Raw genomic sequence first — 25,459 nt, 5'->3', positions numbered from 1 at the left:
CTTATTTTCGCCCAATATGAATCGGAACGCCCTACGTACTCAAACTTACGCTAGTAAGTACGGATAGTATGGATATTGGAACAAGGCACAAATCAACCAATCAGATCAACGGAAGCCACCGTGTTGTTTTAATGGTGTGTTCCTGAATCCTAGGACGCCAGCCTTCTGAGTTGCATTTCCGGTCTCGGAGCGTTAATAGCGTTCCTGTTCGTCTTTGTAATAATTTCATTATTATCATGAAATTGGCTAGTCGTTGTTTATTGTTAGTTACATTAGCCTCTTTAGCAAAACAGCCCGAAAACAAACAACGTAACTTTACATTGTATTGCACGCACAGCAAGACCATGCAATGTATACATTGGTGACGGAATGAAGTAGTAGAGCTGCAACTAATGATTATTTTAATAATCGATTAATCGGTCGATTATTTTTCGATTCATCGATGAATCGGATAAAAAAAAGAAACACTTGTAATTGCCGCATCTTTATTCAAAAACTGAACATTACTTCAAATTCACAGTGCAGACTGTGAAACACCCAAGTTATTGTTCCAACGTCCCGGAACTATTAAAATAAATATTAAATGATAAAAAAATAAAAAAACATAACTGGGATAACACAAAAAAAACATACATGGTATGATATACATTTATATGTATACAGTATATAATAGGGGTGGGAATCTCTTGGCACCTCACGATTCGATTCGATTCCGATTCAGAGGTCAACGATTCGATTCTAGACCGATTAAGGATGCATTTCGATGCATCTCGATGCAACAATTTTTTTATGAACATTTCCATGTGTGATTTTCAAAAATATATATATGCATCTGAGTTTGCGCCTCAGAGTTGGCTAATCACTTCCTACTTTATCTCTACATTCTTTGAACATACTTAATAATGCCTACCAGAACTAAATATCACAATAATAGTTCAATCTTATAATGATGTATCATCCTTTGACACGATTTAATTGAATCTAAATAGAATAAAACAACGTTATATTATGTGTAGCACAATCTGCATTGCTACATCACGACCACTTATATTGCGCTATATGACAATTCATTTTCATACTGCACCTTAATTGCTCTTTTGAACTACTGGTTAGATCACATTGCTAATGACGTTGAATCTAATCTTATCTAATCTGATTATCACTTCCTCAAAGGGATTTTTCCACCCGCATCCTATTTTGCAATCATTTAGGGTGTAAGTAAGGGACTAATGTTGACCAGCCTTTTTGAGATAGCTAGAGCATTTATCGAGCACGATTCAGCCGTAATCAGTTTAAGAGAGCTACAAAGCAGTGATTTGGGTAAGTAGCACCACGTCAATTTACTTCCTCTAAAACTGCTTGTTTTTGCACCTGACCGGTTCAGATTGCATTATGTCATTATGGAAACTAGAGTTCCGCGCGCTCCACCTCTAGTTGTAATTAAACCCATAGCAATAATGTGGAAACCCCAGTCGATAATGTAAAACATTTCTGAGCGCATACTATAATAATAATTTGCCTATAATTGTACAACGTATGACAATAGTTCACCACAAATTACTCTTAAAAGCAGTGCCAACAATTTAATATTTTTTAACCATTCAGCGAACAAAAGGCAACAGGCTGATTATCATTTGGGGGGCCACTCAATGACATGCAGAATTGTCATCAGCACGCCCACTGAAGTGGTGTGGGAAATACTGACCTTTCCTCATTCACATATAAGGTAATTTACATTTCCTACAGAGAAAATACTACCTTAGGGGAAAATTATTCAGGAGATTTTCAGGCTAAAAATGTCAGGATATGTTGTTCACACATACGGCCCATCAGGAGAATATCAGGATTTACACGTGTGTCTGTAAGCAGCCAGTGTGTGAGCATTTGATTACATTATACAATTTTTCAATTGATGGTAACAGGGGTAATTGTACAATGTAAACTGTAGTATACTATGCATGCAAATCAATTATTAAATAGCTTTACTGTTATTCAGGACTGAAAAGTGCATTGACATTTTAAAATGCAAGGCAACTGCTATTGGTTAGTTGAAAAATAATAGTCATCATTGTGATTAAACATCTCTTCCAGTGTTCTGGCCAAGATAGGCAGCAGTTGCCTACAGTCACATAGCATACACACAAAAAATAAGAAAAATAAAACAACTAAAACAGTCCACAGGGGGGAGGGGGTGATATCAATATCGCAAGACATTTGGGGAGGCTCAAGGAGTAGAGTAATATTAAGTTTGAGCAACAATGTGTAAAGATATTTCGGGAGGCTCAAGGAGAGGAGTAATATTACATTACAATATTACATATTTTCGTTCTGTCTTATAGGGACGCTGTCTCTTTAAGAATCACGTGACTTCTGTGTTGATATGCCGGTCGGAGCAATGCTTGAATTTAACAATTTTTACATCACAAAATGAACAAGCCGCCATTGCTTGTCGAGGTGAGAAATTGTCTCTTCCCTTATTTTATCCAATTTGTACAGTCTATAGACAGAACGTGTTACCTGGCAGAATTTGTCGTCGTGTTTAAAAATATAACGTTTTACCTGGGCGAGTGTCACTTCGGTGTGCGCGTGCGTGTGTGTTCTTACCTGCGTGTGTGCCGATGGCAGAGCCGTTAAACGTCTTTACCTGTGTGTGTCTGTGTGTGTGTTTACGATTGTGTGTGTGTGCTTCCGTGTATGTCGCTGCTTTTGTGTTGATGTGCGGTGTGTGCGCGTGCTTGTGGGTGTGTGTGTGTAGTGTATGCGCATATGTGTGCGTTTCCATGTATGTTCGTGCGCATGTGCTTGCTTGCGGTGTATATGCGTTCGCGCTTGGCACATGCACACTTGAGTAACTTGAGTAACTGGTGCGACTGGCCGGCTATTATAGCAGTATGATGATCACTACAGTGAAATAATAATAGTTTCTTTGCTGTTGGTTTGATCCCTTCTGTTTGTTATTTTGTAAAACAAAGTCTTGCATCTCTTTCTTTCTGAAATCTAATTTTTGCATGATATTTTTCTATTGTCAACACAATCTCAACGCTCCTTCTCACAAATCTCTGAGATAACACCAAGATAGACTTTCTGTAGTCCCAACCACACAAACACTCGTCTCTCCTGCTCTCCATCACGTTTTCACCTGCAAATCTCCCTGCAAACGACTCAACTCTCGCAATACTTCCGATAGAGCGAAAGTTGGTTTGACACAATAACAACAGAATGTTGTCAATGAAAAGGTAAAGAAATGTCCATATTTAAATACTATAATCTGGGCCTGTCAGTGGCAAAAAAAGTACTTTTAGAGGATTTACATTGACGGGCTGCTATACATTGCCCGTTTTTCGCGGAATACAGCCAATCTCAACAGTTGATTCCTTTACGACATTTTCACGTGCCATTGCTTATTTTGCGATTGACAGATGAGGTTCGTACCGGAACATACCGGCAGCTGTTCCACCCCGAGCAGCTGATCACAGGGAAGGAAGACGCAGCCAATAACTACGCCCGCGGCCACTATACCATCGGCAAGGAGATCATCGACCTCGTGCTGGACAGAACTCGCAAGCTGGTAAGATTCACGAGTCATTCAGGGTATATTAGGGTCATGTACCAAAGCGAGTGTCACTGATGCATGGATTCTGATTGTTTTCAGGCGGACCAGTGCACTGGACTCCAGGGCTTCCTCATCTTCCACTCCTTCGGTGGAGGAACGGGCTCCGGTTTCACCTCTCTGCTGATGGAGCGTCTCTCCGTTGACTACGGGAAGAAGTCCAAGCTGGAGTTCGCCATTTACCCCGCGCCCCAGGTGTCCACCGCCGTGGTGGAGCCCTACAACTCCATCCTGACCACCCACACCACCCTGGAGCACTCGGACTGCGCCTTCATGGTAGACAATGAGGCCATCTACGACATCTGCCGCAGGAACCTGGACATCGAGCGCCCTACCTACACCAACCTCAACAGGCTGATCGGTCAGATCGTCTCCTCAATCACCGCCTCCCTGCGCTTCGACGGTGCCTTGAACGTCGACCTGACAGAGTTCCAGACCAACTTGGTGCCCTACCCCCGTATCCACTTCCCCCTGGCCACCTACGCCCCCGTCATCTCCGCCGAGAAGGCCTACCACGAGCAGCTGTCGGTAGCAGAGATCACCAACGCCTGCTTTGAGCCGGCCAACCAGATGGTGAAGTGCGACCCTCGCCACGGCAAGTACATGGCGTGCTGCCTACTGTACCGCGGAGACGTGGTGCCCAAAGACGTCAACTCCGCCATCGCCACCATCAAGACCAAGCGCACCATCCAGTTTGTGGACTGGTGCCCCACCGGCTTCAAGGTGGGAATCAACTACCAGCCCCCCACCGTGGTGCCGGGAGGAGATCTGGCCAAGGTGCAGAGGGCCGTGTGCATGCTGAGCAACACCACCGCCATCGCCGAGGCCTGGGCGCGCCTGGACCACAAGTTTGACCTGATGTACGCCAAGAGGGCCTTTGTCCACTGGTACGTCGGGGAGGGCATGGAGGAGGGAGAGTTCTCCGAGGCCAGGGAGGACATGGCCGCCCTGGAGAAGGATTACGAAGAGGTGGGCACCGATACTGTTGGCGATGAAGGAGAAGAAGAAGGGGAAGAATATTGAGTCACATTGAGTCCCAAAAAAACAACGCATTTATCATGTCAAAAAATACTGACATTTGGCTTCACCTCTGTTAAAGAGTAGGAGATGTTACATATTTTGTTATCTTTCTTATTGTCGTGTTAAGGCTGTAACACGTTCTGTTAACCAACGTTAACCTGATTCTTTTGTAGTTGAAAGTTCACATCAAACTTCCTGGCACAAAACCAATACTGATTGTTTCGTACTCCTCACGTTTATTAAACATTTCTTTTTATGAAAGTCTGTTTAACCAATATTATACACTATTTTGATATGAAAATGGAATTTAAAAAACCTGCTTGTGGAACAGTTCTATCAGAATTTTTTTTGAAAGGACAAAGTCTGGACAAAATGTTGTAGAGCCAAGCAATTATAGGGATAATCATTGAATAAAACAGTTTAAAGGTTCAAGCGCAAGTGTTATTTTTTAGACCGGGAACATTTATTGCAGTATTTCCTTTTTCTAGTCTCTTTTATGTGTGTTATTTCAATAATCCTCATCATGTGACCTTGATTTGCGTTATCAAATAATCAAATAATATCAAATAATGCGCAGGTCTTCATTTGCCTACATCACCCACTGAAACCTAAAGTAATCTATGTCTAAAACCCAGCGCCTTCTCCTGTCAGGGAGTAGGGTAGCCACAATAAGAGAGTGACTTATTGGTACTTATTATTCTTAACATTGGTATAATAGGTATATTAAAGATCCCATGGCACTTTATGGGGTTTTCTAACATTAATATGAGTTCGCCTAGCCTGACTATGGTCCCAAAGTAGCTAGAAATGGCGGTGTAAAAGGTGTAAAACGAGCACTAGGTATCCTGCTCTGCCTTTGAAAAAACAGCTCAGACGCGCCGATTTGGATTTTTCCACGTATGTCGTCATACGGGGAAATGTTATCTCCCCTTTTCTGCTTTGCCCGCCAATGAGACAATGAGCTACGACTGTTGTACACTTCTTTGTTATTTGGATAACAGTTCTGCTGGCTTCCGAGGTGGTGGTGCCTCGTCAGCGGGCAGAGGGGCTCCGGCGGGACACAATCACGGGCAACAATCTCTTTCTCCTCCATGTCGTGGTTCAGTCTACTTCAGATTGAACCAGAGACGTCGGAGAACCTGACGCAGTTGTTTGAGATTCATAATATCGTCTCGAGGCGCCCATAGCTTTTGGCCGTGATAATATGTATTATACGATATAGATATCTATGTATAGTGTGATATTATTTAGATATAGAGCTCCAGGACTGTAACGCAAGGGTTGTACACTTCTTTGTTATTTGGATAACCGTTCTGCTGTTGGGCTCTCTGACGACTCTGGTATTTCCACAACGAGACTCGTAGTTGGGGTTATCTCAGCCATGGTTGAGAAGGAATTGGGGGAGAAAGGAACTTTGGCTTCGACTCCCTCAAGTACATGAACCGCGACAAGGAGGAGAAAGGGATTGTTGCCCGCGATTGTCTCCCACCGGAGTCCTGCTGCCCGCCGCCACGAGGCACGCTGCCCGCTGCCAAGGCGGTGGTGCCTCGGCAGCGGGCAGCGGGGCTCCGGCGGGAGACAATCGCTGGCTACAATCCCTTTCCCCTCCATGTAGCGGTTCAGTATACTTCAGATTGATGTCGAAGTTGAAGAACCAGGGTCGATTGAGATTCATAATATCGTCTGGAGGCTTACACAGCTGTGATTATGTATATAGGATCAAGGATCGAGGATGCTTTACTTGTCATTTTTATATTTACATGAAAAATGAAATACAGTACTCTGGTCTCAGTGTGCTACCTAAAACCCTATAATTTGTTTAACTTAAAATAAACTATTAATATAAATAAAGACATACTAAGATACAAAAATACATATTAAAAGAAGATATTTAAAGAAGGTTAGCAGCGTATTAATGAGTACAAGTGCAGCAGTAGGTTCCTTGTAAGTAAATTGATAAAGTCAAAGCGCAAATGCAATCAGGTAAGCAGTCGGGGTCCTAGATATTAAAGTGCATAAGTGCAGTTAATCAGTGCATAATCAAGAGGTGTTTAGCAGTTCAACAGTCTTATAGCATCCAGGTAGAAGGTGTTCCTCAACCTAGTTGTCCTTGCCCGGATGATACGCAACCTCCTGCCTGAGGGAAGGAGGGTAAACAGTCCATGTGCTGGGTGGGTGGGGTCCTTCATGATGGAGGCTGCTCTGTCCTTGCATCTGGTGATGTAGATGGTTGACAGAGACGGCAAACTGCAGCCGATGATTCGCTGGGCGGAGTTGACCACCCGCTGTAGTGCCTGCTTCTCTGCCACTGTGCTGCAATACCACACAGTGATACAGGAAGGGAGGATACTCTCCACCCCACACCTATAGAAGGATTTGAGTATGGCTGTGGACATGCCTGCCCCCTTCAACTTCTTTAGAAAGTAGAGCCGTTGATGGGCCTTCTTGATGGTGTGCATGGTGAGCGTGTTGGTAAGGTGCAGGCCAAGGTATTTGAATGTGTGAACCCTCTACACAGCTGCCTTGTCGATGTAGAGGGGGGGAGGGATAGGGCTAGGGTTGCCAACTATCAGGAACGTAAATAAGGGACACATGCACGCGCACGAAGCGCGCGCACATGTGTACACGCATGCATTTGCTACTACTGTGTTACTACTACCACTGTGTTACTACTGTGCTAGACTTACTGTAGCAAGTCCTATCCATTTAATAATTCATACCATCACAAGTCACAAGTAAAGAAAATATATATATTCTTCAACCTCATCTATAATAAGCATGTACTCAAGACACATACCTTAACTTCAGTTTTGTATTTGCAGTATATAGATTAGATTAGATTAGATTAGATTAGGTTTTATTGATCCTTTTGGGATGACTCCCTCAAGGAAATTGATTGTCCAGTATCTTACAGAAGAAACACAACACAATATTAAATTATATACAATATAAGATAAACAATACACTCTTAGATAACTATAAAAAGTAAAGTAAAACAAAAAGTAAACAGTAAACAATAATTATAATAATAATAATATAAGATAAACAATAAACTCTTAACTAACTAACTATAAAAAGTAAACAAAAACAGTAAACAGTAAACAATAAACTCTTAGCTAATATAGAAAGTAGAGATAATAATAGAAGTAAAACAGGATTCAAGTAAAATAAAATAAGATAAATGTAGAGAACTGTATAGAGGATTAATATAAATAAATAAATATATGTAAATAAATAAATAAATGTAAACATAAATAAACATGTATATATACATATACACATGCACACACATATACATATACACACATACATATATATATACATAGGCATAAACATATACATACACATATATATACATACATACACATACATATACACATACGACATTGTGGATTAATATCATATAATATAGTGAATAAATAAAATGAAATGACGGTGAGCAAGGGGTGGCTGACAGTTAAATTAAATAAATTAGCAGTTCAAATTAAGCAGTGGAATAGGTTATATCTCTCCTCTTTACTCTATTACTTCTACTCTATTACTTCTATTCTATTACTTCTATTACTTCTATTCTATTTCCTCCTACTTCCCTCCGAGTGAGGAGTTGTATTGTGTGATGGCATGAGGGACAAAGGAGTTCTTGAGTCTGTTGGTCTTTACTTTGGGAAGGAGCAGCCTTCAACTGAACAGGCTCCTCTGGTTGCTGATGACAGTGTGCAAGGGGTGGCTGGCATTGTCAATAATGTCCAGCAGTTTGTCCAGTGTCCTCCCCTCTGCCACCGTCACCAGTGGGTCCAGCTTCATGCCGACCACAGAGCCAGCCCGCCTGATCAGTTTATCCAGTCTGGAGGTGTCCCTCTTGTTTATGCTGCCTCCCCAGCACACCACAGTGTAGAAGAGGACGCTGGCAACCACAGACTTGTAAAACATCCACAGCAATTTGCTGCAGATGTTGAATGACCGCAATCTCCTCAGGAAGTACAACCTGCTTTGTGTCTTCCCATACAGGTAGCTGGTGTGTGTTTTCCAGTCCAGTTTATTATCCAGCCAGACCCCGAGGTATTTGTAGGAATTCACAGCCTCCACCTCAGCTCCGTCTAGCAGGACTGGTCTCGGACTTGGTCTGGATCTTCCAAAGTCAATGACCAGCTTCTTTGTCTTAGAGGTGTTGAGCTGTAGCCGGTTAGTGTGGCACCAGAGAGCAAAGTCCCCCACCAGACTCCGATACTCCTCCTTTCTGTCACCCCTAATACACCCAACGATGGCTGTGTCATCGGCGTACTTCTGTAGATGACATAGCTTAGAGTTGTAGCAAAAGTCTGAGGTATACAGAGTGAAGAGAAGAGGGGCCAGCACTGTACCCTGGGGGGCTCCAGTACTGCTGACCACAGTGTCAGACGTGATGTCCTTCAGCCTGACGTACTGTGGCCTGTCAGTGAGGTAATCATCAATCCAGTCCACCAAATAGGGTTCCACTCCCATCCTGTTCAGTTTAATAATAAATAATAATAAATAATAATACATTTAATTTAGAGGCGCCTTTCAAGACACCCAAGGTCACCTTACAGAGCATATAGTCATCATACATTACATGTTGATGTAGTTCTCGTTCTGTAGTTTGTCGTGAATCATAGGGGGCTGGATGGTGTTAAAGGCACTGGAGAAGTCCAAGAAGAGAATCCTCACTGTGCCGCTTCCCTTATCCAGATGGGAGTGGACTCGGTGTAGCATGTAGAGGATGGCATCCTCCACACCAACATCTGGCTGGTACGCAAACTGCAGGCGGTCCTGGGCGTGTTGTACCTGGGGTCTGAGGAGGTTGAGGAAGAGCCGCTCCAACGTCTTCATCAGGTGTGAAGTGAGTGCCACCGGTCGGAAGTCATTCAGCTCGCTGGTCCTGTTCTTCTTCGGAACCGGAACGATGCAGGATGTCTTCCAGATTGTGGGCACTCTCCCTAGCCGCAGGCTAAGGTTGAAGATCCGTTGTAGTGGCTCTCCCAGTTCTGCTGCGCAGGTCTTCAGCAGTCTCGGACACACTGTGTCTGGGCCTGCTGCTTTCCGGGGCTGGAGCTTCCTCAGCTGTCCTCTGACCTGGTCTATGGTGATGTGAGACGGGGATTGTGTTGAGGTGGGGGGGGAGGAGGGGGATGTTGTGGTGTCTGGGGGGAGGTGTGTAGAGGGAAGAAGGAGAGATGGCTGTTGTGAGGGTGGGGGTGGTGGTGGTGGTGGTGGTGATGGTGGTGGTGGTGGTGGTGGTGGGGGGGACGAGGGCTGGTTGAACCTGTTGAAGTAGTCATTCAGCTCGTTCGCCCTCTCCGTTGTCTGCATTGTCCCCCCTGTAGCTCTGGTCTTTGTGTTGTGACCTGTGATGGTCCTCACACCTTCCCAGACCTCCCTCATGTTGTTCTCCCTCAGCTTCTGCTCCACCTTTCTCCTATAGCTGTCCTTAGCTTCCCTCACACAGTGTTTCACCTCCTTCTGTGCTGCCTTCATGGCCGCCCTGTCCCTGCTCCTGAAGGCAGCCTTCTTCTTGTTGAGGACAGCCTTGACTTCCCGCGTTACCCATGGCTTGTTATTAGGGTAGCAGCGGACAGTCCTGACAGGGGAGACCACGTCTGCACAGAAGTTGAGGTACTCCGTCAGACAGTGTGTCATCCCCTCTATGTCCTCACCATGCGGGTCGATCAACACATCCCATACTGTGGTGTCGAAACAGTCTCTCAGGGCACTTTCCATCTCAGGGGACCACCTCCTGATGGTGCGAGTTGTCACCGGCTGTCTTTGGACCAGGGGGATGTACAGTGGCTGTAGGTGAACCAGGTTGTGATCAGACTTCCCCAGTGGGGGGAGGGGAGTCGCTCTATATGCATCCCTCACATTAGCATAGAGGAGATCAATTGTCCTGTTGTTTCTGGTAGTACAGTCTACAACCTGGTGAAAAACTGCCAAAGTAGAATCCAAAGTTACGTGATTAAAGTCCCCAGAGATGATCATAAATGCCTCAGGGTGCTGTGTCTGCAGCCTTGCTGTGACGGAGTGGATCTTCTCACAGGCGGTGGCTGCGTCCGCTCTCGGAGGAATGTAAACACAGACGGGGATCACATGACTAAAATCCCTCGGCAGATAATATGGCCGCAGGCTAACAGCTAGCAGCTCGAGGTCCCGGCAACAGACTACAGACTACACAAGTCACAGTTTAACATTGAAGAATTAATTTTGTGCAAGATAACATTTTCTTAACTCTTTAAGGACTGAAACGCATATTTGTAACCCTTATTTTAGTGCTTTAGGACTGAATGGGTTAATGGTACAGTAGTTATTGTGTAATGCACTACTACTGTGTAATGTAACAGTAGTAGTGCAAACATTTGGCCTCTTAGGCCTAACAAGAGTATAAAAACATCTAGTGCAAAATGTATCACAATCTGTAAGTACTTAAATTAACTGTAAACAAAAACATGGCAAAAAATATCACAAATTGGAGCAAAAACATGAAATGTAAACTAGCACTTAGTGCAAAAGACATATCACAAACTGTAAACAAAAAACTTGCTGTGCCTCCAAAGCCATGACAACACCTGTGTAGCCAGCAAAAGTATGCTACATTCTAGGTATAGGTCACTTTTTGGGGGTTGGTTGTCACACGTTAAGTTACTTTTTTGGGGGTTGGTTGACACATGTTAATTTAATCATGGTTTATATTAAATGGTTTAAAACTAATATAAATGGCATTGGATATTAGAGATTGTATTTATAGTCAATTTAAAACTTATTTTTTGTCTCTACTCTCTAGCTTAAAAAACAAGAAAGTTACAAAAGTGTTTTTGAACACATTTCCTGCTGAGGGGTTGGTTATAGATTAAAGGGATACTTCGCCCATTTAGAACCGGCGTTCTATCATTATAAAATCGCGATTGTAATATAAATAAATATATAAATAAATATCAGTCTAAACCAGTCTCCCCTTGGAGACTGGTTTAGAAAATCTAATTTTCTCCCGAAATGACGGGAGAAAAAATCTAATTTTCTCCCGAAATGACGTCAAGTTACGCGTTTGACGTCATTTCGGGAGAAACCTCTTGTCCCGCTAGAAGGGCAGAGGACTACAACACACTTTTGGTGGCAAATTTTTCCACCAATAAGGAATGAGAGGGGGCGGGAGCTCGCGTACTGAGGGGGAATGAGGGGGACGGGAGACCGACAGGTGGGCGGGGCATCGAGCGCAATGCACTGTGGTAGTTGGAGGTTTTCTTACTTTGAGCAAGAGAGACCATGAAAACACTCTTTCTGCCTTTTTTCAGGCTAGGATGAACCGATTTCAATTTTTTCTTCACATTCATAATACATTGAATTATTTAATTCATAAAACCTCCATATTCCCACCGGTGAAGTATCTCTTTAACTATAGGGACAACCATACACTGTGACAAGCTACCCCGTGATGGGGTTGATTTTCACAGCGTGTCAAAGTGGTTGAGAACCACTGTTATACATGCATGAGCTGTTTGAGGTGTGTAAAAGTTGTAAACAAACAGGATGCATTATTTGTTTATATTATTAAGTATATAATATCTACTTGCATTACACAATATGATTCAGTTGGTCTTATTAAAGAAAGAAAGAAAGAAAATAGCACAGTGTTGATACTTAATTATATTTAACATTTAGCAGCATGAATTGACAACACAAGGTGTGAATAAAGGTATGATTTGATAAATAGTCTGAAATGTAAAGTTTACATTACTTGGATCTGTGCAGAGCTAAAATGTTGCTATCCACTTTATTAAGCCTTAAATGTCAAATGTTCAAATCATATAGCCTATACCTCTCCTTGACCTCATTTCAGACCATTTCCATTTTACAAAGCCATACAGTAGTGAGTCTTCTTCTGCTCACGCAGATGCTGACTGTTCTCACACTCGTAGGCCTATCCACTCGTCTGGGCTACTACTAGCATACAACAAAAATGCTTAGTTATTTGACATACCATGTTAGCCTCCGGAGTTGCTTGTCGTACAAGGAACTGTGTCAGAGATCCCTGTCTTCTCCTCTGGGTCTCGTTCTTCTTGTGTGCTTCACCGGAAGCATGTTGTTTTACGTCTGTCAGACCACCGTGGCTGACCAAAAATTGACGTTTGCATACTGTACAGTTCGCCTTGAACTCATCTTCTCGAATACTATAATTCTATCCATTTAAAGTCCCTTTCCCACTCTTTTCTATGTTTTGCTTTTCTTTTTACTTTTTATCGTTTTGGTGTGGGGTGTTTTTAGTACACTTTTTACCTGAAGCCGGGCGAGGCCGCTTCAGGCAGCAGCAGAGCCAATCACGGGACGGTTGACAAGTCTAGCCACACCACAGTGAGTGACGGAAGAGAAGAATCGCTCTCATTCTTCCACGACCCGAAATACAGGACAAAGTGCGTCCCGTATCAGTTCATTACGGAACACGTCTTTTAGTTTCCAAATAAGGGACGATTCCGTTTTTTACGGGACGGTTGGCAAGTCTAGATAGGGCCCTTCCTGCCACAAGTCCACAATCATCTCCTCCGTCTTCTTTATGTTCAGGATCAGGTTGTTTTCCCCGAACCACAGTTCCAGTCCCCTCACTTCCTGCCTGTAAGCCGTCTCATCCCCATTGCTGACAAGTCCTATCACGGCTGTGTCATCTGCAAAATTAACTATGACATTGCTGTCGTAGTGTGCTCTGTAGTCATGAGTAAGCAGTGTGTACAGTAGAGGGCTGAGCACACAGCCCTGGGGACTGCCAGTGTTGAGGATTGTGGTTGAGGATGTGAGGTTATTAATCCTTACAGACTGAGGTCTGTGGGTCAGGAAATCCAGTATCTAATTGCAGAGTGATGGAGCGAGACCGAGTGCGGACAGCTTGTTGACCAGTGTTTCTGGGATGATTGTATTGAAAGCAGAACTAAAATCAAGAAAAAGTTGCCTCACATAGGAATTGCTAGTTTCCAGATGTGTGAAGGCTTGGTGGATAACGGCTGAAACTGCATCAGCAGTCGAACGGTTCTGCCTGTAAGCGTACTGGTGACAGTCGGATGTGATGTCAGTGGTGTTCTTGATATGTGACCTTACCACCCTCTCAAATGTTTTCATGATGATTGGGGTGAGAGCAACAGGTCTATAGTCATTGAGACAGGTGACCGTCTGGACTTTTGGTACCGGAATGATGTTGGATGTCTTAATACATGTTGGTACAGTGGCCTGTGCCAGGGAGGTGTTAAAGATGTCACACATGACATGACCCATGAGAGTTGGCATGCACAGTCCTTTAGGACACGACCCGGAATACCGTCAGGTATTCCGGCGCTGTTGCATATTTTTTGCAATATGCACGAGTTTGAAGCGTAGACAGGCATGCGTCCCGTATCAGTTCATTACGGAACACGTCTTTTAGTTTCCAAATAAGGGACGATTCCGTTTTTTACGGGACGGTTGGCAAGTCTAGATAGGGCCCTTCCTGCCACAAGTCCACAATCAACTCCTCCGTCTTCTTTATGTTCAGGATCAGGTTGTTTTCCCATTTACCCATAAAAAGCTACAGTCAGTGTTAAATTACGCTGATTTACAATTTGAGCATTTCCTATTATAGGCTACTGTGATGTGGCTAATTAATAAATAAAACATAAGATCTCCCCCCAACCAATTACCTTTTTATTAAAGGTGCTTAATAAATACATTTGTTTTGATTTGATTAGCATTTTACAGACCCATACAATGATAGTATGGTCTTTCACTGTTGCTTCTTTACCCATAAAAAGCTACAGTCAGTGTTAAATTACGCTGATTTACAATTTGAGCATTTCCTATTATAGGCTACTGTGATGTGGCTAATTAATGTTAGTATCAAGAAAAGAAAGGCCCCTCCGGTGGGGGGAGATCTTATGTTTTATTTATGTTTTTGTTATAATGCACTTGTGCATGTTGCAGAAAATGTGCAACAGAGCCCCCTGGGGTCCCACTTTTCAGTGGGTCGCAGAATTCGGTGTTACCCCGGCGGAAAATAGGATTACAAGGTATCCTTTGGTGACCGAACCCCCTCTCCAACTTGGCGGGACTCTAGACCAGGGATGGGCAACTTCCATGATAAAGAGGGCCACAATTCTTCATCATCACCATCAGAGGGCCATGTGACTGTGCACTTCAACCAGACGCCAAACCAAGATAACTTAAATGTATGAGTTGATTAAATTTATATACTAGTTATTTGCACTTAACAATTGTAGCGCAAATTGCATTTTATAGTGGATTTGATTTATTTTTAACCTGTAAAAACATTGCTTGTTCACTACATATATCTACAGCAGCCAGGATGTAGGAATACGTCTGTGCAATTGCTAACCCTTATTTGCCTACCTGTGGGGGGGAGGGGTCAGGTTCATGGGGGTCGCGGACGTGGCTAGCGCCAGAATGGGGCTGCCACCGTGCGGTAAATAGAGAAATTGCAACGGTGGCGGGCTGGCGGGCCATAAATAATACATTTTCGAAAGGGAGCCGCGGGCCATATAAAATATAATCCCGTGCCAAGATTGGCCCGCGGGCCGGACTTTGGACATGCCTGCATTACAGAGCAGACACCGAGGTGGCGCGTTTGGGGAAAGCTCAATGTGTGACTGGCTTGTAGTGGCTGTTATTCTGCAGCTCGGCGGAATTTCAGGAACGTCTTCAAATACTGTGTTAGTGGTCCACTAATACCTATATTAAAGCATCCATAAAGTTGCATGCCATGGGACCTTTAACAAGTATAATAAGTACCAATGAGTCATGAATAGTACAACTATTCAATGTGATAGAGCAAAGAATACAATGGATCAATCTTTGAGGCAAAGGTTAGTAATGCATAAGAACTTAATGATGTTGCATAGTTTTACAGTTAATCATGTTGTTTGATGGTTCTAATAAAAACAATGGGGGGTATTATTAATGCTAATGTTTCATTGTTAGCATCTAGTGGCTGGTGAGTACACTGATGGTCACACAGTGTGAATGTGGAGATATTAGCTGCCAGTGATGGTGCATGGGATCAAGCGACAGGAATACCAGTGTCCCCACCATGACCTCGCTGCTACTGGTGGGCCCTGACCGGTATACCCTGCACACAAGCCAGTGCATGACCAGTCAACCAGTAAGAACATACCCACCGGTGATGTTAAAAACATTTGGGAGTCTGGGAGACACTATTTAGTCTGCAATTAGTCACCCAACCAGGGTCTAAAGCCTGTAAACAGACCAAGGCTGCCAGCCATCAACAAACACACACGCACGCACGCACGCACGCACACACGCCACCTTGACCAGCAACCTTGGTTCCGGTTCAAATTCCCCTCATCTTTATACAAAAGGAACGACAGAAGCACTGTGTGTGTTGGTGTCACTGTTTTGCATATTAGCTAGCATTATTACACACATATCCAACCGGTTATATCAGGTTTGTAAAAGATACAACACGAATTACTCCGGAAAACGAGAATAAAGCCTCGCCAGCACCGTGTTTTATTTAAAAAAAAAAGACAGTAAAGCCGAGTCATTGCAACGCGGTTGGTGGGGTGACATAAGAACGATTGGTGCCTCCCCCTACAGCGTAATTGGCGGAGAGTTACCCCTGTCATCTTCAACGCATCCAATGGGAAAGCCCCGTTCCGTTTTAGAGCCCGCCCCCGAGAAACCTATATATACTGAATCCTGCTGCGCTTATCACCATTACCGCCTTCACTCACCGAATCCTCGACGTCGGAACAGAAGGACATTAATCGCAAAAATGGTGAGCATAGCGACACATTCTGCCTTGTTAAGATTAAAAATAATTTGCGTTTTCATCCCAGTCTCGAATTTAGCCTTTTTTTGCCCTCTCATCCTCATCCTCTTACTCGCCGTTACGGCCACCGACTAGGGAGGGGGGGGGGGGTGGGAGGCTGGGTCGCAGCCCAGTCTAGCCGGGCCTGGGTGGGACTTAAGCCAACTTGGATGACGCATTTCCGCCCTCCTCAACTGCATCGATTAAACAACAAATCCATTAAAACCGACTGCATTTTCTAGAATGCCTCTGCTTTTGTAGGAAAACATGCCAATTTACCCCCAAAACATCGTGGTTATTTTGTTCTACGCATGCTCGTTCGATGGCGACCTGAGCTCATTGCGCCTTTTTTTATCTGCCCGGGAAAATGGTACCTGCGAGGCGGGGGTTGGATGCGCGCTCCCTGACGCGGGGACGCGCAATCTGAGTGGGCCACTCCGTGCGTTGAACAAAGCGGCGCGCTTTGACACTGGGGGGACTGGGAGTGGCCACTGGTGCGACTGGTCTGGGTTGATCTGCCCCCCTAAAAGCCACAGACACACAGACGGGTAGACAGACATACAGACAGACAAACCCCAGGTTAACCCGAATTGTGTGTGTCTGCGCCTGTCTGTGCTCGCGCGTTCGCGCCTGTGTGTATGCGTGTACGAGCACCTGTCTGTGTGCGTGTACGTGCGTGGCTGCACCAAATCTCGCGGGCGTGACGCAGCATCGTTCAAAAAGCGCACGTTTCCGTCTCCCTGTGTTTATAGCCATCTTCTAGCGCGCAATGCGCATCTAAGATGGCGTGCGTTTGATTAGCGGGGAAGCTAAACAAAACCTGTAATGGATGGATGCATTTATGCATCGAGCAGGTGCTTTTTCTCGAAGTCTCTCTCCCCCCTCCCTCTCTCTCTCCCCTCTCTATGTCTATCTCTCTCCTCTTCCTACATCGCTCTCTCCCCTCCCTATATCTCTCCCCTCCCTCCCTCCCTCCCTCTCTCTCCTCCCCAATGCATCATCCTCAAAGCGATTCGCCGCATTCTTTCCACGTCACAGCAGGAGTCGATGAAGCATGGGGCGAAATCAATGAGGCTGACTGCAAAAGAAAATCGATAAGGATGATCGATGATACGCAGTTTGTATACTGTATATATCATTGTATCAGGCGTGTGGTTTTTTTTGGGTTGAAGTGTGAGCCTTCTGGATAATTTTGACTGGTTTGTGTCATTGGTCTTTTTGGGGATGCACAAGGCACCCCCACTAAAAGCTTCACAGATTATATATATTTATTATACATATACTCTGTCTAGAACATCAATTTACAAGTTTTAAATAGAATAGCGACGGGTAATCCTTGCGTGAGCAATAAAATAAATTCAAATCAAACTAGAATTTGACTTGCAAATCAACAGATCCACCCCTAGCTGCAATCTACCTCGTAAAATGGCGTCATTTAGTCTGACCCTTTGACTTTGGTTTCTGAACGCGCGATGCGAAGCACTTATTGTGCATGTCAATTACATTTAAGGGAAATAAGAAATTCAGTTTTCAGTGTAGTGTGGACTGTATATTTGATTCATTATCATCATCATCATCATCCTAGTTCATTTTATCCAGGCTAGATAGAAGAATTGTGTCGTTATTGTGACGACGGACTACAATCGTATACATTACATTACTTGAATACAGCAAATTAAGATCTTCTCTTGCGAATAAAGCTAAACGCCCTCATCAACAGGACTGTTGCTCCCGGTAACCCTAGCTTGTAACAACCCAGTAACACAGCGTTTCCCCCTCCACAGCGCGAGTGTATCTCCATGCACGTCGGCCAGGCCGGTACCCAGATGGGCAATGCCTGCTGGGAGCTGTACTGCCTGGAGCACGGCATCCAGCCCGACGGACAGATGCCCTCCGACAAGACCATCGGCGGGGGAGACGACTCCTTCAACACCTTCTTCAGCGAGACGGGGGCGGGGAAGCACGTCCCCCGGGCGGTGTTCGTGGACCTGGAGCCCACCGTCATCGGTATGAGCCCCCCGCCTACCCGGCGACGCCTCTTAGGGCCCTGTAGCTTTGACTGGTCTAAAGTAGGACTCCTGATGCAGAGGGTCTCAACCTGGGGTCCCCGGACCACCAGGGGTCTGCAGGCAATATCGAGGGGGTCCACTAAATACTAAGCTATGAATTAAAAAATCAAGGGGGTTCCTTGGAAAATGTGCTCTCCTGTAAGGGGTCCCTGAAACGGTCAAGAAGCCAACTCAATGTGGAATATTTTAAACCATGTATTGCATGCAGAACTGAAACCCCATCTATATATCATTCAATATTTGATGAAATGGTTGCTTGGTAACCATATCATTATCATCTGGTTACTTGTTTACCGTATCATCAAATATTGGGTTGTGCATTAACTAGTATAACCCAGTATTTGATGAAATGGTTGCTTGGTAACCATATCATCAAATATGGTTACTTGAACACCGTATCATCAAATATTAGGTTTTGCATTAAGTAGTATAACCCAGTATTTACTAATACGGTTGCCTGGTTACCATATCATCAAACATTGGGTCATGCCTTCAATAGCATGCGTCTCCTTAATTGGATCAGTTTGAGTGATGTCCCAAGTGGGCGTGTCCGCCTAGATGTGCGCTGGATAGATCAGTCTACCAGCCTACCCAGTGGACTGTAGCAAACATTGACCATGTATCCGTCATACATCTAGGTGGACACGCCCACTTGTGATGTCACAAAAACGTCTTGTACCGGCTAATCACACTCAAACCTGGCGATGTAATAGGGGTTATTTTAAACAAGTCTTAACTTGGCGGCTGTCGATGCTCATCCTAGCCTCGAGACTAAAGGACCTTCTCTGTGACTCATCCTCCAGACGAGGTTCGTACCGGAACCTACCGCCAGCTGTTCCACCCTGAGCAGCTGATCACAGGGAAGGAAGACGCGGCCAATAACTACGCCCGCGGTCACTACACCATCGGCAAGGAGATCATCGACCTCGTGCTGGACAGAACTCGCAAGCTGGTGAGTTGACGTGCGATCCCTTTCCTCGGGTTCCCGGTTCAATTGGGTTTCCAATGGTTCTTAGTAGGGCTGAACAATCAATCGAATTCAAACCGAAATCGCAATTTAATAGAACGCGGTTTGCAAATCTCAAAGGCTGCGATAAAAATAAATAATGATTTATATTAATTCATCTCAATTAGTGCTGGAACAACGATCAATTAGTGCTGGAACAACGAACAAACGCATTGCGTTTGACTTGGCTGCCATCTTGTGGTCGACTTTGGTACTGCAAAGGCATTAATGGTGAAACCCTGATATTCCTGACATTTGAGCCACATGATCACACCCGTCACCCCCCTCTTCTCCTACCAGGCGGACCAGTGCACAGGTCTCCAGGGCTTCCTCATCTTCCATTCCTTCGGTGGAGGAACGGGCTCCGGCTTCACCTCTCTGCTGATGGAGCGTCTCTCCGTTGACTACGGGAAGAAGTCCAAGCTGGAGTTCGCCGTCTACCCCGCGCCCCAGGTGTCCACCGCCGTGGTGGAGCCCTACAACTCCATCCTGACCACTCACACCACCCTGGAGCACTCGGACTGCGCCTTCATGGTAGACAATGAGGCCATCTACGACATCTGCCGCAGGAACCTGGACATCGAGCGCCCTACCTACACCAACCTCAACAGGCTTATCGGTCAGATCGTCTCCTCAATCACCGCCTCCCTGCGCTTCGACGGTGCCTTGAACGTCGACCTGACAGAGTTCCAGACCAACTTGGTGCCCTACCCCCGTATCCACTTCCCCCTGGCCACCTACGCCCCCGTCATCTCCGCCGAGAAGGCCTACCACGAGCAGCTGTCGGTGGCCGACATCACAAACGCCTGCTTCGAGCCGGCCAACCAGATGGTGAAGTGCGACCCTCGCCACGGCAAGTACATGGCGTGCTGCCTGCTGTACCGCGGAGACGTGGTGCCCAAAGACGTCAACTCCGCCATCGCCACCATCAAGACCAAGCGCACCATCCAGTTTGTGGACTGGTGCCCCACCGGCTTCAAGGTGGGAATCAACTACCAGCCCCCCACCGTGGTGCCGGGAGGAGATCTGGCCAAGGTGCAGAGGGCCGTGTGCATGCTGAGCAACACCACCGCCATCGCCGAGGCCTGGGCGCGCCTGGACCACAAGTTTGACCTGATGTACGCTAAGAGGGCCTTTGTCCACTGGTACGTCGGGGAGGGCATGGAGGAGGGAGAGTTCTCCGAGGCCAGGGAGGACATGGCCGCCCTGGAGAAGGATTACGAAGAGGTGGGCACCGACAGCGTCAACGAGGAGGACGAGGGTGAAGAGTACTAGGCCTTTATTAGGCGAAGACTCGGACGGTCGCCAGGGAGGCAGACATAGCGTTGGACCTCATTCCATTTAGCTAATGCATTCCTCTGAGCCACCAATACCGTTCAGCACTCACTCGAAAAAACATACACCTTATTAAAAAGAAACCATAAACAAAATGCTGCTTTTGTGTGGTACTTTACTGATCATTTTCCTAAAGTTTCGCCTAAACTTGTACAGCTCACTTCAAATGTACGGAAAAGGATTAAGACCACATGTGAGAACTCATTTTAGTCTTACTTTAAACTTAGAATTCTGAGATTAAAGTCAGAATTTCCCAAAAAATACACTTGTGGTCCTATTCCTCTTCCGTACAAATTGCTCATTTACAGGTCCATATTAATTTCTGCTAAAATAGACACTGTTCTAATAAGGGTTGACTTGGTTAGTGTAAGATAAACACCTTTAATTTATAGGGAAGATGTTTTGACACCAGGTGTTGGCATGATTAGACGAAACGAGCCATTTGAAAATCTGCCACTTCCTGTGTATAAGTGGCGTCACAAGTGGGCGTGTCCGCCTATGACGGTCCACTTGTGATGTCAATAAAACACAGTAAAAAGGCCTTGTGGTATAACACCACCCCTCTAAAGAGTGGTTAGCTTTTTCATGCTGGTAAGTGGGAAGTCACTGAGGCCAGATAGTAAGACAAAGCGTAAATTCAATGTGCAAATGTATATATCTTCACATGCTATGCAAAACTATAATTTTTTAATTTATATTTTTATCAAGCTTTATTTTACCAGGAAAATTAAGCATGGCTGATCATTTGTAGCTATATCTGAGGACTAACAAAGGGCCCTACTCGTTTGGGTAACGCTTTATACATTTAGGCAGGGCGGCCATCTTAAGGCCCAATCACACTAAATACGGATAGGGACCCTTTCGTCCGGATCCGGAGGTATGAATCGGCCTTTAATCTAAACCTTTAAGTTAATATGGTGGTTTTGGAGTCCCTTTCCGGCCCAGGGTCTGTAGGTACTATCATGGTGCATTTCCACCAGAGGGTGCGGGTTGGTTCAGTCCGCAAAGGTGCGGCACTACTAGTCTCGCAGTACTCTGTTGATAATGAGACGATTGAAAGTGTGACGGCAAGTTGGAGCTACACTTGCCGTCCCTTGATATGTCGACAGGTCACTTCCTGCGACAGGGGGACAATAACATACAAACACAGTAGGCTACCCGCAAGGTGTTTCTGGACAACGGCGAAGGCTTCGTTTATTGATGAAAATGTTGCTCAAAAGTTTGATGTCCTTCTTGGAAGTCCTACATTGTTGCTCTTTGTTCATTGTGTCGCGTTCTCCTTTTCCCTTGGATTTACTAGCAGGCTACACTGTGGCTGCTATGAGGTAACAATGTTTATGTTGCTGCCGTGCGCCATCCGGCTTAAACCCCGCCCTACCATAAGGGTACTGTCGGCAGTGGAAACGCGAGCCATAACTGAGCTGGGCCCGGTTTCCCGATAACGTTCTCTCTTAGCGCGCTACGAAGACCCCTACCTTTAAACTTATCAAAGTTTTTTACCTCTATAGGCGTGGTTCCCGAACGGTCTTAGGAGTCTTCTTAGGGAACGCTCCTTTCCATTTCATGCGCAGTGTTCTAAAAAATATTGCAGTCTTTGCGAATTAATCATTGCTCGAAATCCTTCCAGTAGGCCTAAACATTTATTTAACCATGGGCGAACATAGCATAGCCTTTACTGATTTAAAAAGAATAGATAGAAAAATAGACAATGAAAATTAAAATTTTAATAGTTTATTTAGCTTATTATATTATACTGCTTTGCTTTTTGAAACCTGTAGGAAGGCGCGTCGTTAGACCTGGGCATTCGAGGCTATAGCCCCGGGTCTTTTGGGAATAGCCCTGGATCACTGTGCAGTCAAAAAAACTAAAACATAATGTAGAGTTTACTTCTTTGTAGTTTAATCACCAGCAGCCGCTGATGCAACATTGTAGCGAGTGAAAACCGCAACATCCTGTGTCCATATATGGGCAGATTTAGAATAATTTGTTCCAAAATGTTGCAAATTCAACGTCGGTATTCTTTCTTCTCTATGCATAGCGCATCTCGTCGATAATGCTGTTTCGTGCTGCTAGCCTTTTAGTGAGATCAGAGTGTTGAGAAAGACAGTAATAAAATATCTTTGGTAAGATGGATATAAGAAGAGAGACCCGCAGTGAATTCAACCCGGTCCACTTGACATCGGGTGGGTGCATGACAGTGGTACCATTAAACCTCAATAGCCCGGGCTTTTATTTGTTTCTATCACTAAACTTTCGAACAAAACTCAAGCTCAGCAACGATGGGAAATACTATCAAATGTATTATTTAAACCACAGAGTGGTGGACCCGCAGAGTGAATTCAACCCGGTCCACTTGACATGGGGTAGCTGCATGACAGTGTTTATTTGGCTACAGGCTGTTCTAATGTCTCATTTTGGCTGCTGGAGTATGTGGTGCACTTTCCTATCCTTAACGTAAACATTAACCTACTCAGTAGGCCTACCCCGACGTGAGTCAGACATGACGATTGGTCTTTCCTTTACTTCTCTAACTACGTTACAATTGCATGTTCATCAGCCCAATTTTCAAATTTCCTCGGGGGAAAAAACCCCCCGAACCCCCGTTTTAAGAGGACTTCTGGGCTACAGCCCTGAATGTTTTCAATTGCTAGTGACGCTCCTGCCTGTAGGAGTCTGTGTGCGGGCTTTGCGCACCGCCGGCCAGTGTGTGTTTGTTAGGTGAAAACTAAATGTCAAGGGAAAGAGGCAGTTGAAAAAACACCATTAGCGTGAGGTGCCCCTTCATTTCGGTGGGGCAGAAACTACTGGCTTATGACCACACCCACAATTTATATATAATTTTAACATGTATATTTTGAGCTACATTAAAACATGTTAACTAAACTAACTGTGAGTACGAATTAAAAATAAACTAATAGCCTAATGTTACTGAACTCTTTTGAAGTGCCATCCGCAACACTCGTCATATGATGTCGGGCTAATTAGAATAGCCTATGTGCAATGGAAACACCAACTCTGCAAAGTCAAAAATTTCAAAGGACAAATTCGACATTATAGGGAAGTTATTTCTTCCATATTTTATTTTAACAATTTAACAACAGGCTTAGCGACTGCATTGCAAGTACATGAAAAGTAGAAGTACAAGTCATCAATCAAGCAGACCTTCGATTTGGAACTTGGCCCGACGATGTGTGCAATCTCTCAATAACAACACTTTTGAAATCAGGTATTTCTCAATAACAGCTGTTTAAATCAGGTATGAAATCAGGCATACAATTTTAATACCTGCTGAAATAAATAAATAAATAGGCTTCAATGCCGAAAGATACAGGCGGAGTAATTCGATTTTAAACACCAACAGTCCTAGAATAGGACCATGGGGCAGAATACTTTACGACCATATATCTTATAGCGCGGATTGAAATTCTTATTGCAGTCTGCGAGAAACATACGGAGGGACGCGGTCGTTGAGCTCCCCTGCCCCACATTGCATGACACGTTAAACTCAACTAGAATCGCCACCATCAATTTGATATCAACAGACCAAAAATAGTCGGAAAGCCTACAGAAACTATAGATAGTTAATGTGACAATCATATTATTAAAAATAAACTTGGAGCAATGATTTACTGCGGAACTATTTTTTTGCAGGGAGTTCGCCGCCCCACCTGCCCATATGGACGGCACGCGCCTGCTTTCGACCACTTATTACTGTGGTTGGCCACCACAGTAATAAAATCCTGGCTACGCCCCTGATCCTGCTGTTACACCTTTCCTGTTGTCGGCTAACAGGCCGTAGTCGAGGAGCACAAGGGAGACGTTCCATCCGGGGCCGATGTTCTCTCGGGGGTAGTCTCGCAAAGCCAGACCAAACTACAGCAAGTAGAATGGTCTGGAACCACGCTACCTCGAGCCGTCTATCCGTGGGGAAACTGGGCAGGCCTGTTTTTATTTCTTTAAACCAATCACAATCGTCTAGGGCGGGGCTAAGCCCGGGAAGCAGCAGCGGTGTCCATGCAAAATAGAACGTCTTTCTTCCTCAGCAAATGCTGTAAGCAAATCTTTTGCAGTTCTTTGCAATTTTCGATGGAAAGAGCCAAACATGCCAACTTTACAGCGCCGTCAAAGTCCTCTTCAAAACTCCCTATACTGCCTAGTTTCCGAGTTTCAGGGGGAGCACAATACGAGAATGCCAGGATCCGGAAGGGGAGGAGTAGCGGTGAAATCCGACGCTAGGCAATAGACGCTGTCAACTTCCGTTCAGCCAGACTATCTCGGGGGTAACACCATTCGCTTTGACGGACAGTGGCTCTGCTGCTTATAGGTCGGAATGAAGCGGCCACCGATTCTTGACACTAGACTGACACACGCTCGCTCTCCTCGCTCGTCACTCACACACGTGTGCGCCGTTCTCGCACACACAGATACGCTACTCTCGTAGCACTGCTATCCTGCACGTCTATCTTTTAATTTTGTGCTTGTGTGTTTCCAGCAATTATTTAAACCCATTGGTGAAACACAGCCCTGCCAATGTGGCAGTTCCATGCGCACCGGGGATTTCTAAAGATACATGGCGGCGACTAGTGTCAGAAGCTGAACCGTTGAGC

At 44.9% G+C, this 25,459-nt stretch overlaps 1 protein-coding gene across 3 annotated transcripts in view; it reads left to right on the top strand.

Moving 5' to 3' along the window:
• The window catches only part of LOC115547025 (tubulin alpha-1A chain), a 23,340-nt gene extending 2,393 nt beyond the window's left edge, over positions 1-20,947 (top strand). Inside the window, exons 1-4 of one of the 3 annotated variants that reach the window (XM_030360934.1) lie at positions 16,286-16,409; positions 18,227-18,449; positions 19,315-19,463; positions 19,818-20,947. In XM_030360934.1, the coding sequence (XP_030216794.1) occupies positions 16,407-16,409; positions 18,227-18,449; positions 19,315-19,463; positions 19,818-20,792 (1,350 nt within the window). In that variant the 5' untranslated portion in view covers positions 16,286-16,406 and the 3' untranslated portion in view covers positions 20,793-20,947. Of the gene's footprint in view, positions 1-3,419; positions 3,569-3,652; positions 5,063-16,285; positions 16,410-18,226; positions 18,450-19,314; positions 19,464-19,817 lie in introns of those variants that run through there. The other 2 variants (XM_030360936.1, XM_030360935.1) reach the window with 2 other exon arrangements.
• The last annotated feature ends 4,512 nt before the right edge of the window (positions 20,948-25,459 follow it).

Source organism: Gadus morhua, chromosome 7 (genome assembly GCF_902167405.1).
Source record: "Gadus morhua chromosome 7, gadMor3.0, whole genome shotgun sequence".
NCBI lineage: Eukaryota > Metazoa > Chordata > Actinopteri > Gadiformes > Gadidae > Gadus > Gadus morhua.
This window is presented reverse-complemented; position numbering and strand designations above follow the sequence as displayed.